Raw genomic sequence first — 12,039 nt, 5'->3', positions numbered from 1 at the left:
CAAAGAAATGTGTGTGTGCTCGCAGAGCCCTGTTTAAATCCAGAGAAGTGACTACAGAAAATGAGCCTGCCTCCTGCCAGTTACTCCCAGGGTGGGGACAGCAGGTGAGCACACAGAAGGGTTGTCCTGCCACATAAACCTGTTTCCTTTCATCCTAGCTCATTTCCATCATGTGATTGAGCAGCTGCGGTTCCGCCAGGGCAGCATGGCTAGCATCTTCCTCTCAGCAGGTATGAGGCGTCTCTCCGTTGGAACAACAAAAGCTGTGTATTGGAAAGGTTTTTTGTTGTGGACAGTTTTGAAAAATACGGCAGGCTCAAGTCTTTACTTGTCTATAGGTGACTTGGGGCCAGCCGCTCTCAACATAACCTACCTCGCAGGGCTGTTGTGAACATAAAACAGAGGAGAAGAGAACCACATACCCTGTGCTCATTTGGAGGAAGGGATGGGATAGGAATCTAATGAATGACAAACAATAGTAAGGTCTGAGGTAGCCATGTTCCTGATTTGCTAGTTTACAACATGTAGAGAGATGCAGTGGGGAATATGCCCCCATTCTACAGTCTGAAGTGGTACAGTCCAGAATTCTATTTCCTCATCTTGCATAACCTAGATGGCTCATCCTTCCTAAAGTTGTTTTTAATGCCACTTAAAACTAATTTAGAAAAAGTTTTGATTGTGATGGGTAGACATGAGCCAGCGTGGTGGTGTGTTGAATGTTAGCCCAGAGTATCCCCACTTGAATCCCTGCTAAGGCCACAGAACACTGACAGCCTAACCTACCTCACAGTATTGGTGTGAGTGGGAAAACAGGGATAATGCCAAGCAAGGGTTCCGCCCCAAGCTCCATGGAGGAAGCATGGAACATAGATGTGAGGAACGAATGGAATGGCGTGGTCTCTTCACCCGCTCCCCAGCCCAGCTTCTAACTCTGCTGTCTTTCCCTGCAGTGTTCCAGTTCTCCTACACAGCTGTGTTTGGAGCATACACAGCCTTCATCTTCATCAGGACAGGTTAGTGGGAGAGAGGATAGCTTTGCACTGATTGAGGGTGGGGGGAGCTCCCTCAGTTTCTTTCCAGGAGAGCAGTTGTGTGTGGAGGGCCTGGGCATTACAAGAGAGAGATGACAAAAAAATCCCTTAGCCCAGGTGTCCAACTGGAATAACTTCTTCTGTTTAATCACACGTTCTGTGCATAGATGCAAAATGTTACTGGTCCTGGGCAGTGTTCCCTCTAAGCTGAGTTAGTGTGAGCTAGCTCACAGTTTTTTAGCCTCCGGCTCACACATTTTTGTCTTCGCTCAGGAAGGACGGCTCCAAATCGCTCGCTCACAACTTTAATGTCAGGAGCTCACAAAGTAGAATTTTTGCTCACAAAACTCCAGAGCTTAGAGGGAACATTGGTCCTGGGGTGGGGGCAGAGGGAGAGGAAAGAAATAGCCCCTCATTTCTGTCCATGTGTGTTTTCCCCATAGTCATAAGGACTAGATTTTAAATTACAGTTTCAAAGTGTTCTGACCCTCCCTCCCTCCTTTCCACACAGGGCACCTTGTTGGGCCTGTCCTCTGCCATTCTTTCTGCAACTATGTTGGATTCCCTGCCGTGGGTGCAGCTCTGGAGCACCCACAACGCCTCCTGGTGGTGTTCTTCTATTTGTTGGGTGTGGTCCTCTTCCTTCTCCTCCTGCACCCCATGACGGATCCAGCCTTCTTTGGACACCTGCCCATCTGCTCCCTCTCCAGGTTGTCCTCTGCTGCCAACAGTATCAGCAGCCTATCCCTCTGTTCTTGACACCAGCAGAGACCCTTTCTCAGACTTCGCCCTTGCACACACACGGTAGCATATGGCTACACTGCAAACTTTTAAAAACGGGTTTTCAAACGGCTTTCTTGGCATAGCTGCCCGCTGCATGCTGGGAGCTTTAGTTGGGTGAGGGTGCCACGAAGCACTAGAGCCTGCCTCCCACGGCTCTGGTGGCTGGGTGATTCTGGGAGAAGCCATTGGTTAAGCCGGATTACAGTTGGCATGCAGCTGTGCCGGTGTTCTTGCACACCTCTCTGCCCTTGAGCCAGCCACCCCCTTTTTGTAGAACCCCGGGGGGCCTTTTCCTCCCAGCCCCGAAGAGCTCTATTTTTTATTATTAAAAGTACTTTAATGAGGCTGTCCTGTCCTTCCTTTGGTCAGCAGAGAGCAGTTTTCCTGTGGGGAGGGGCTGGTGTGGTGGCCAGAGCAGTCAGACCCTGAGCCTGGCAAGACACTCCAGCCAGTGGGTAGGCCAGCCATCCTCTTTCCACCTAAGCTGGCTCTCGGGGTTGCTAGGAGTACAAAACGGGGAGGCCCAATATATACCACACTGAGCAGCCTTTGAGGAAGGCAAGGGTGTAGAATTGTGCCTGTCCTAGCATGAGCTGAGACGTGTCTTTTGGGACCGTTGTGATGCCGGTATAGTGTAGCACAGTTTGTGGGGAACCTGCCTGTGTGGGCATAAGTCCTTGCAGAGGTCTTACTCCTAAGCAGCAGGGAACAAGTCTGCTTGAGGTCCTCCACCCCTGCTTTTTGATCTCCCTCACTGAACTAGATGTCCTGCAAAGCCGTCTGTGTCTAGGCCTTTATAAAAGTTCATCTCTCCTAAACCAGGGCAACTTTATCAGGTTGTGTGTGTGTGTGGGGGGGGGGGTGTTCAGGGAAAAGGGCACTCCCTAAAGTGCCTCTGCACTTTTCTGCAGACAGCTGCTGTCCCTTATAGAGCGCTCTATCTGTGCTGGACTTCCAGTGTGCCGCCTCCTTCTCCCCCTGGCGATGCTGCCCTCTTCTTCTGCTGCAGGCCTTCCTGTGAGCAATCCTGATGCTTATTCAGATGTCCAGAGACTCCCCTGGGCTAAGTTCTTCCAGGGGAGCAGCTGGACGCTGAGTGACTTTAGATGGTGTATCAGTGCCGGTTAAAAGGTGTGTGTGTGTGGGGGGGGGGGGTCGCCCGTTTCCTGAGTGGTCAAAGAAAAACAGCACCTCGGCATTGGGTGGGCCTCCAGTGTGTGCCATTTATTGGTACAGCATTCCTTCCCAGCCAGCAGCTCTCCCCTGCTTTCCCTGGCACCCTCCTCCTCCCTGGTCCCGTCTTCCAGGCCTAGCATTGATGGTGGCAGCTTCGTACCCAGTATGGCTCTCGTGGTCACTTAGGTGGCCCTCCTGGGGGACCGTAAGGAAGAACAACCGTTGATTCATCTGTTGGAGCGGCTGGGGCAGCCAGAAAAGAAGGGTGTGAAGAGGAGGAAAGGGAGAGCTCAGGCTGGGGGGGATGCACAACTAGCTCAGCAGCAAAGACCAGACATGGCAGCTTCTACAAAGGGAGTGAGGACGAGGACAGCTTCGTAGCCAAGACCACCCTGGATCCACCAGCCCCGGCTTGTGGGTGGAGACGGGGGACTCTAACCTCTTGCCCTGGTACTGGGCTAGATGCTGGGGGGGTACATAGTGCTTCCCTTGTGTCAGTCCCCAGTGGGGGGAGGGATTCATTCTGCTTCCACATGCCTTTTCTGGTGAGGGGGTGGGTTTGGGGGCAGCAGGCTGGGGAGGAAATCACAGGTCGCTCTCCCCATACAGGGCGCTGGAGAAGGAGACATAGTCCAAAGCGCCAGACACGGCATCGGCTCCCGCGTACTTTGTCATCCTGCTGATGCAGTATTCGGCCTGCTCTGGTGGCAGCTCCCGGCGCAGCTCTTCTATCGTGATGTAGTTCTGTGGGAGAAGAGGGGGAGGGGAATGGTGTCAGGAAGGTTGGAGAGGAGAACCTGTGGGCTCGGATCAGGGCCCTTCCTGGCAGTGCTGCTCGCGCACTTTCTAGCTCCCTGAAGGTAGGCTTGAAACTCAAGAAAATGGAAATCTGTAGGGAGCAAAACTGAGTTTGCCTTTCAGAGATTCCATGCTCGGTGCAATCTCCGCAGTGCTTTTCCTTCTCATGAGCCCAAGAGACCTCCTCTACGCCTCCTTGCAGTTGTCCTCTGTGGCCTGTACTCACCTTGTCTGAAGCCAGGATCTTGAAGGAGGCCATGACTTGCTCTGCAGTGTCTGTCTCAGCTGTCTCACGAGTCATGAAGTCAATGAAGGCCTGGAAGGTCACCACGCCTGTGTTGTTGGGGTCCACCAGGGTCATGATACGAGCAAACTCCACCTCACCCTAGGGAATAACGGGAATTCGGGTCGATATGGAGAAGACTGGGGGTTGAGTCACCCCCAGAGGACATTCTGATGACCCATACCAGAGCCACCCTAGAGCTCCAGAATGGAGTCCCATAGCAGTCTTGTCCCCCACCCACTACAGTTCTGCTAACATGTAAATCTGTAGTAGGTTGTGGGCAGCCCATCAGCCAAAGCAGGCCCACTCCTCACAGAAGACCAAGGGACTATGCTGACTCCTAATCCCATAAGAATGAAGAAAACTCCTGAGACACCCACAAGTGATCCTTCTCCTGCAAGATTCCTCTATCCAGCAGACTTAGGTAGTGTGTATGAGGGGGTGGCATTCAGGTGTGAGTACCCTTGTCATGGCGCATTGCCAGAAGGGACTTGACTCATGCTTCTTTTCTCTAGAGAACCAGCCCATCAGTTAACTTAGTTAACAGTTAACAGCTACGCCTACTGTTCCCAAGCACGTTCTGTTGTGTGTGGGACAGAAGCAGTTCCTTGTATATGAGAGGAAAGCTATCCCCGTTCAGTCCAAGCCAGGTGGCATCATACCAGGTCATATCCCATGGAGATCAAGCAGGCACGGAAGTCGTCTGGGTCCATCATGCCATTCCGCTTCTGCATGGGTACAAGGCAGCAGGAACCAGGTGGAAAGAGGGGAATGTTAGGTGGAAAGCACAAACCCCAGTCCCAAACATATCCCTGAAGGAGGGATTTACCTAAACCAACAGAGCATCGCTTATTTCCAGAGACAAATTCTCTGGCACCATATTGTCATTGCCCTCACTCTGTTATTGGCCTCCATTCAGCAAAGTGAAGAAATTTTCATGGCTTCTTCAGTCAAATGGTCGCTGAAGGATACCCAGAATAGTGGGAAGCAAGTGGGCAGGCTCAGAACTGGAACAGGAACTAGTGAGCCAACCAAGCAGATTTCTCCTCTTTTTTTTCTGGTACAAGAAGTCATGCCCAGTCAAACCTGTTCTCGGCTACCGTCAAGTGCTCTCTGAAGCAAGCGACAAGTGACTATTCAGAGCTGGATTCAAGACCAGTGGCACCTTAAGAGACCACCAAGATTCTCAGGGTATAAGCTTTCAAGAGTCAAAGCTCCCTTCATCAGATAGTGAATATACAGAACAAGGAACAGGCTTAAGGCTGCATTACAGCGGCGCAACTCCGATAATCAAAGAAACCATTTGCACTGAAGATGGAGGAGGCGTTTTCTGAGTCTGCATCCTTACAACCTGGTTGCATTTGAAAGGGGGCGGGGGACAGAGAGGATAAGAATCAGCAGGGCAAGGGCACCTCACCCGGTCAAAGTGGTTGAAGGAAGCCCGGAACTCATTCATCTGTTCTTGACTGATGCCCTTGGCATCACGTGTCAGGATCTGGTTCTCAACTTCATTGATAGTGCGTGCAATCGTTGTCAGCAGCTGCTCCCATCCCACCCGGATGTGCTGAGGTAACAAGAGTGGGCATTGGTGAACAAGACTGAGCAGCAACGGAAGTTACAGTTATGCCCCTATCCATATGCAAGAAGACAGCCTGTGTGGGATTCACCCAAGGCTGAGTTTTGGCAATGGTTCCGCTTCGCAGCACATGTATGCTCTTTCAGCCTTACCTCCATGGTGTAGCTTGTGTGCTTGTTATCGAAGATGAGGGCCTCCTGGATGAGCTGGTGGTCACCTTCCAGCTTGTCGATGTTTGTCTTGTAGTTAATGATGTTCTGCTCATGCTGTTTCAAGTGGTTCATCTGGTCCTCAAGGGACCCACTGATATCCACAGAGATGTGGCCAATCTCCTGCAAAGACAGGAAAGAGAAGAAGCCATTGTGTTAGCAATGGGTTTTTAAGATCCTGGATCCTGGCACTAACCGCTTGGGATGCCTTCCTCTACAGTCATGGGATGCCACAGGTAAGATTTAACAAGGAACTCCTTCCTTGTTTGTCCTGGGACAGGAAGCCTTTTCTAAAATATTTGTCAGTATTTAGGTGGGGTGAAAAGAAAAGAAAAACACCTCTTTGCATACAGAATTGCAAGGCAAAGAATTAAATAGGCAAGTGAGGTTCTCCCTGAGGCCTGAGATAAGTCTGAGGTCACTGGAGTTGGACGTCTGCCCTCTGGGCTGGGCTCATGTTGCCTGTCCATTCTATTCCTACCCACCTCCTACTACCCACCTTTTAATTAAGCTACTGCTTATTACTGGTTAGCGCAATTACTGGCTAGTGCTACTGCTATTGTTTTGATTGTTTTATTAGTACAGTTTCGACTGTGTATCTTGCTTATCTGCCATCTTAGAAGCTATAACTTAAAGGCTATGTCAACATAAATAAACAGTCTCCCCATTAGACAGACCCAAGTAGTCTTGGGTCCCTGGAATCTGGCCCATCCCCAACGGTGTTGGCAGTGCTGCTGCTCTTTTGTATTGGTTTGGATGAGACCTTACCTCCATCTTTGTCTGGATCCAGGGACCGATGATGTTGGCCTGGGCAGCAAACTGGCGTCTCAGGCGTTCGTTCGCTTGCTGCCTTGCCAGCTCTTCCTGCAGGGTCTGATCACGGTGTGGGACCAGTTGCTTCACCTACAGGGAGCATGAGAAGCACAAGGCTTTTAGGCTCAGACTATAACTGGTGTGCAGTGGGGCTGGGACACAGTCTTGGAGGAGTGAAAGAAGAGTCCTCTGCAAAGCTTGTGTCCACCGAAGAGCAAAGCTCGCCCTTCTTAAGAAAACATATAAAAGAACTATGGGACCTCAGGGCCTATCTGCCTCTTCAGTTATTCTTAGACACTCATCCCTTCAGTCACCAACTGCCTTAAGACCAAGGGGTTAATCAGGAGGGGGTGAAACAGCATCAATAACCACTGGTCAGGACCTCTCCTGATAAACAGGCGGGCAGAGGTGTCTTGCCAGAGGGACAGTATTCACATTTCTTATTAGAAGGAGGTGACCAGACTACAGTTCTCTCTTAGATTTATCCTGCTCTTCTCCTCTAGAGTTCAGGCCAGTATACATGGTTCTCCCTTTCCCTTTTGATCGTTGTAACAACCCCGTGAGGTAGGTCTGGCTGCAAGACAGCGGCTGGCCCAAGGTCCTCAGCAAGATACGTGGCAGAATGGGGACTTGATCCTGGGTCTCCCAGATCCAAGCTTGCATCACGCTGGCTGTAACCTCCTGGTTAAAGGAAAGTGTCATGTTCCTTCTCTGGCCTGGAGCTCCCATGAAGTTGCCTGCCTTATCCATTGACAGGGAGCACAAGTAACTGGGAGTGAAGACTGAAAAGAATAGCCGAAAACTAATCCCTTGTGGATGATACAAGGCTGCTACAGGGTGCAGCTGAAAACATGGCAGCCATGTTACCCACATGCACTATATTAATGCCACTCTCACCGTGTCCCACTTGTTGGCGACGTCAAGGTGACTAAGGTTGGTGTAGGGGTTCACCCCCGATAGCTTGATGCCATAGGTCTGGGCAATCTTCTGGATCTCGTTCTGAATGCCCAGGATGGCCATGCGCTCTTTGTCGGCTTCAGGCAGAGTAGCCTTGAACTGCTCATGGGCTGTGATCAGGCTCTGGGAGCGGAAAGAGAGAGATCAGGTTACTTGCACCAGAATGACGAAGACAGGGAGTGGAAAGCAAGAGCTCTCCAGTATCCTTCCACCCCTGATCTTCCCTGGCACTGCCTCCCTTCTTTACGGGGAATACTTCTTCTGGTTTTCTTGAATCAATGTAATAGGATGACCCCGAGTTCTGAGATAATGTTTATCTAATGTTATAAACCTCTTTAGAAGAGGTGATTAGAACTCCTGGCTATTAAGCTTCCTATCATCCTCAGCAGAGCTGGGAACAGAAAACATCCCAGGCTTCTCTCCTACATAGGAGGCCCACTTTTACCCTTTCAGATTCAAAGTGGGGCAGAGGGGAATATTTGCTGCTTCTGGTCTAGCCCAGTTGCTTAAAACATATTAGTGCTGAGGCAGGGAGTGGGATCCAGGAGTCCAGTCAGCTCACCTGGATTTCTTCAATGCTGTGCACAATGAACATGTCCTGGAGGTCTTCAATGGCTCCATCCATCCAGTTGTTAAAAGGGGCAGCTCTCTTAGCAAACTCCAGGTACAGCTGGTCGATGGTCTCCAGTAATTTCTCCACACGCTAGGTGGGAAGGGGGAGACAGAGGGAGAGCCAGAAGTTCAGGCAAGGCAATGGTGTCATAAAGACATCTTCATCCCCCCACCCCACCCCCAAGACAGGGAATATTCCCTGCTTGACTTTTTCACCTCCAGGGAATCCCTCCTCTTCTGGGTGAGTGTTCCAAGGGTATCCCACTGGTCACAGATGGCCTGGCAGCGAGAGTTCACCGATGCTGCATCATGGTAGTCCAGCTCACTGAAATGGTGGGGAACAAGGAAAAGGCAGTGTGGCTGAGGCAAGGACTGGGCCTGTCCACTTTGCCACCCAGAGCAGGACATCAGAAGTGACACATACGCACACATACGCCATTTACTCCCAAACCCTGAAGTGAAGAACAATTCCAGGGAATAAGCAGAGATCACAGCAGATGGCAATTTCATAATCAGGAGTGCTAGAATTAGGCAACTAAACCTGTAACTGCTAAAACTGTGCTCATTTTTTAGTGGAATTGTTGGATAATTTAGCAGAGTTAAAGTAATGATGCAGCACACATGTGTAAGTTTGCTAAAAAAAGTTTACTAAGGAATTAGAGAGGGTTACAGGATAGGATAAAACAAGAAAACAGTCTATCTACCGACATCTTCCTAGTTACTGTTCACTCCAAGATTCAGGATTCTAGCATCCACTGATCTCTAAACAAAGGGAGGAAGAAGAAACCCCCAAAATGCCTATGTGCAGAATATCAGGTAACATCACCCAACTACGACTTGACCAATGACCAGGCTAAAGATCACTTCATTATGAATAGGACTTTCCCTTCAAGCGTGAGAACTTCTACTTGACATCTCATAGGTTCTAAGCTAACTAATAAACAATTAGCATACACAAACAAACAGGTTAACTCTTTCATGACATTAGGAAGTGAACTTGCAAATACTCCAACAGGAATAAATATGGAAGAATGTATATTTCCTTGATATTCTGTATCTTAATAATCTCAGCTGTCATTTTAAAAGAAAGCACATTTCTAGCCCTTAAGACAGGGTTCCCCAACCTTTTCGAGCCCGTGGGCACCTCTGGAACTCTGACACAGGGTGGTGGGCACAGTCACAAAATGGCTGCCACAGGAGGTGGAGCCAATCACAAAATGGCTGCTGCAGGAGGCGGAGCCAACCACAAAATATCAGGAAGCGAGGTTATATATAACTCTAATAGTACCACTTCAACATTTCAGGCAGAAGTACTGTTTAACAGGATGCTTTTTAATCTGCACAGTCAATCCCCACCTAGCCCTGCCCAATTTCTACAATCACTTGGTGGGTGCCAGGAAAGGTGTTGGTGGGCACCGTGGCATTCATGGGCACCACACTGGGGACCCCTGCTTTAAGATAATGGAAGAAAAGCTTTGTGCACTAACCATGTAGCAAAATCTGGCAAACCAGAGCACAGCAAAGTGAAAGGGGGCTTCAGCCCCCACCCCATCTTCTTTCCTCACAGCTACGGCCCCTTTTTTCACAGCCTCATCTCCACCCTCTCTGCTCTTTTCATTCTTGTAGCTCCTACCAAACATTCCAATAATTTTGAAAATGCAATTTTGAAAGAAGTAGAATTTATGCTAAAATACACAAAGAGGCAAAGTTCCTGACTAGTGAAGGATGTGCACGCTTTATCCTGAGAGGCTGAAAAAGGTGGGATCCCACTGTCTCTCAGAAGTCAGCTTGATTCAAACCTCTTCTGTCCCAGAACATCAGTAGATGCTATCTTTGCCTCTTAAAAGCATCAGAGTTAAGACTTTCCCCCCCTTCCTCTCAATGAAATATGAGATTCTAGGGGCTATGATGGACCGAGTGCAGTACTCTGGACCATGCAGTTTTCTTCATGCTCCATGCCAGGCCCTCATCACTACCAAACAAGTATACATCTGGGATCTTTGACCTTGCTTTTCCCAGCTGAAGAATATATTAAGCCCTAGCTTCAGGAAGTCAGAGATTTAGAAGGCTCCTAAAAAGCTAGACTGGGGGGCAGGTGGGGATCCAGTCTGGAGGAGAGTGCTCTTTTTCCCCCCTCTGACACCCACTTGAGCTCCTGTGCGATGGCTGCAATCTGCTCCACACGGTCCTGATGGGCGGCCAGGTCACTTTCAAAGGCCTCGTGCTTCCGCAGCAGTGCTCGGATCTCATAGAGAGTTGCTGACTCGTAGTCCTTCTGCAAGAGCATATCCTCCTTCCCTGTGGAGGAAGGAGAGGGATGCCGAGTGAGAACAAGCACAGGCAGGACTAGAACCAGGGATGTGTTATAGCCATGGGCACAGCAGACTGACAGCACAGGGTCAGGAGGAGGTACCTCTGGTCCAGGTCTCGTGCAGGGAAGCCTTCTGCTTGAATTTCTCAGCCAGGTGATCCAGACGCTCCAGGCGCCTAATCTCAGTCAGGAGCCACTCTTCATAGCCTTTCTCCACCTGCTCCAGCCCCTTCCAGGCATTGGCGATATCCTGCATACAGATGGCGCAGCCTCAGCTCAGGCTCCCCCCCACACACACACAAAGCAGCACCACCACCCAGCCTTTCCACCACTGCTGGTACTTTTCTGGGTAGAATGCAGATACTCCACACAGGGTATCAAAAGGGCAGTAACTAACTCTACACTGCTCTTTTGGTATTTGGTCAGAGGACAGCATCATTCTGGCTCTGTAAGTCCTTGATGGGTTTTACAAATGGCCAATGTTTTATCTGCTCTGAGAAAGAAAACAGCAATTGGAAGCAGACCGTGTGGGTGTCCATTCCACTTGATATACACTTTTTTCTTCTTCATTTCAGAAGCTTCATTTGTTCATATTACAGTTGTTTTAGTTTTTCCTGGTTTCAAGGAGAAAGCTTTACTGTCAGTTTCACGGCCCCTGCTCTCAAGATCTTAATTTTGCTGGCTGGAAAGCTCGTGTCAGTTTCATATCTCCAGTTCTCTGACTTCACTGAGTTCACTAACCAGATTGGCAGGCACCAAATGTATTGATTTATTATTATTCCCAGTTGCTTTTGTTACACTAACAAAACTGATGAATGGGCTTTTTGGTCTATTTCTCATTCATTTGGAAACTAATGCACAATCCTATGGGACACAAGAAATGAGTATATCATGGGAAGGAATGCCTCTCACTAGTTACTTTCAACTCTCTTGAAAATTGTTGTCTCTGCGCTGTACTTCTGAGGTTAATTCTCAAGGGGTTTCCCCCCTCGGATAATCACAACAACTAGCAGAACTAAAGCTGTAGACTGAAACAGCAGTCTACCAAGTGAAGCAAATCTACTGATGAAAACTGTGTTTCAGTCTTTCCAAAGCAGACTTTAGGGTATTGCATTGTTCCAGTTTTAGGGATAGGCTGGCAATAAGTATAAAGGGTACAATCCACTGGAAAGTACCATTTAAATGGTGCTTGTGTAGGAGAATTTCCCAAAAGAGGTTACTGTCAGATACATTTTAAGATACTGTTTAGGATTTCTGCTTCCTGTTAGAAGCTCAAGGGTTACTCGTTTTTAAAACCCATAAAGGACTTTGTAGCAGTTGCGGGTTTCTTGCGGAAAAGCCATAACTGAAGGATTCAGGGAATGTGCCACACCTACTAGAAGAGGCACGTCACCCTCTAAGATACAAGGGGGCCAAGATATTCCTGTGAACCGTGTGAACTTTGGGGTTATGCAGAGGTGTCAGACCCCCTCCCATGGCCCATCATTCCT

General features: G+C 49.2%; 2 protein-coding genes across 4 annotated transcripts in view; one reads left to right on the top strand and one right to left on the bottom strand.

The window, feature by feature from the left end:
• The window catches only part of RCE1 (Ras converting CAAX endopeptidase 1), a 7,424-nt gene extending 4,758 nt beyond the window's left edge, over positions 1-2,666 (top strand). For all 3 annotated transcript variants that reach the window (XM_015411944.1, XM_015411945.1, XM_015411946.1), the window contains 3 exons: positions 159-230; positions 951-1,013; positions 1,543-2,666. In XM_015411944.1, coding sequence (XP_015267430.1) covers positions 159-230; positions 951-1,013; positions 1,543-1,790 — 383 coding nt within the window. In that variant the 3' untranslated portion in view covers positions 1,791-2,666. The remainder of the gene's footprint in view (positions 1-158; positions 231-950; positions 1,014-1,542) is intronic.
• Positions 2,667-3,012: 346 nt separating this feature from the next.
• ACTN3 (actinin alpha 3) overlaps positions 3,013-12,039 on the bottom strand; it is a 53,441-nt gene continuing 44,414 nt past the window's right edge. Inside the window, exons 11-21 of the mRNA XM_015411943.1 lie at positions 10,652-10,799; positions 10,386-10,536; positions 8,455-8,563; positions 8,189-8,329; positions 7,567-7,749; positions 6,625-6,759; positions 5,800-5,979; positions 5,489-5,635; positions 4,734-4,799; positions 4,015-4,173; positions 3,013-3,734 (exon numbers count right to left, since the gene is read on the bottom strand). Coding sequence (XP_015267429.1) covers positions 3,576-3,734; positions 4,015-4,173; positions 4,734-4,799; positions 5,489-5,635; positions 5,800-5,979; positions 6,625-6,759; positions 7,567-7,749; positions 8,189-8,329; positions 8,455-8,563; positions 10,386-10,536; positions 10,652-10,799 — 1,578 coding nt within the window. The 3' untranslated portion in view covers positions 3,013-3,575. The remainder of the gene's footprint in view (positions 3,735-4,014; positions 4,174-4,733; positions 4,800-5,488; positions 5,636-5,799; positions 5,980-6,624; positions 6,760-7,566; positions 7,750-8,188; positions 8,330-8,454; positions 8,564-10,385; positions 10,537-10,651; positions 10,800-12,039) is intronic.

This window comes from Gekko japonicus, unplaced genomic scaffold, assembly GCF_001447785.1.
Source record: "Gekko japonicus isolate JY-2015 unplaced genomic scaffold, Gekko_japonicus_V1.1 scaffold563, whole genome shotgun sequence".
NCBI classification, from domain to species: domain Eukaryota; kingdom Metazoa; phylum Chordata; class Lepidosauria; order Squamata; family Gekkonidae; genus Gekko; species Gekko japonicus.
This window is presented reverse-complemented; position numbering and strand designations above follow the sequence as displayed.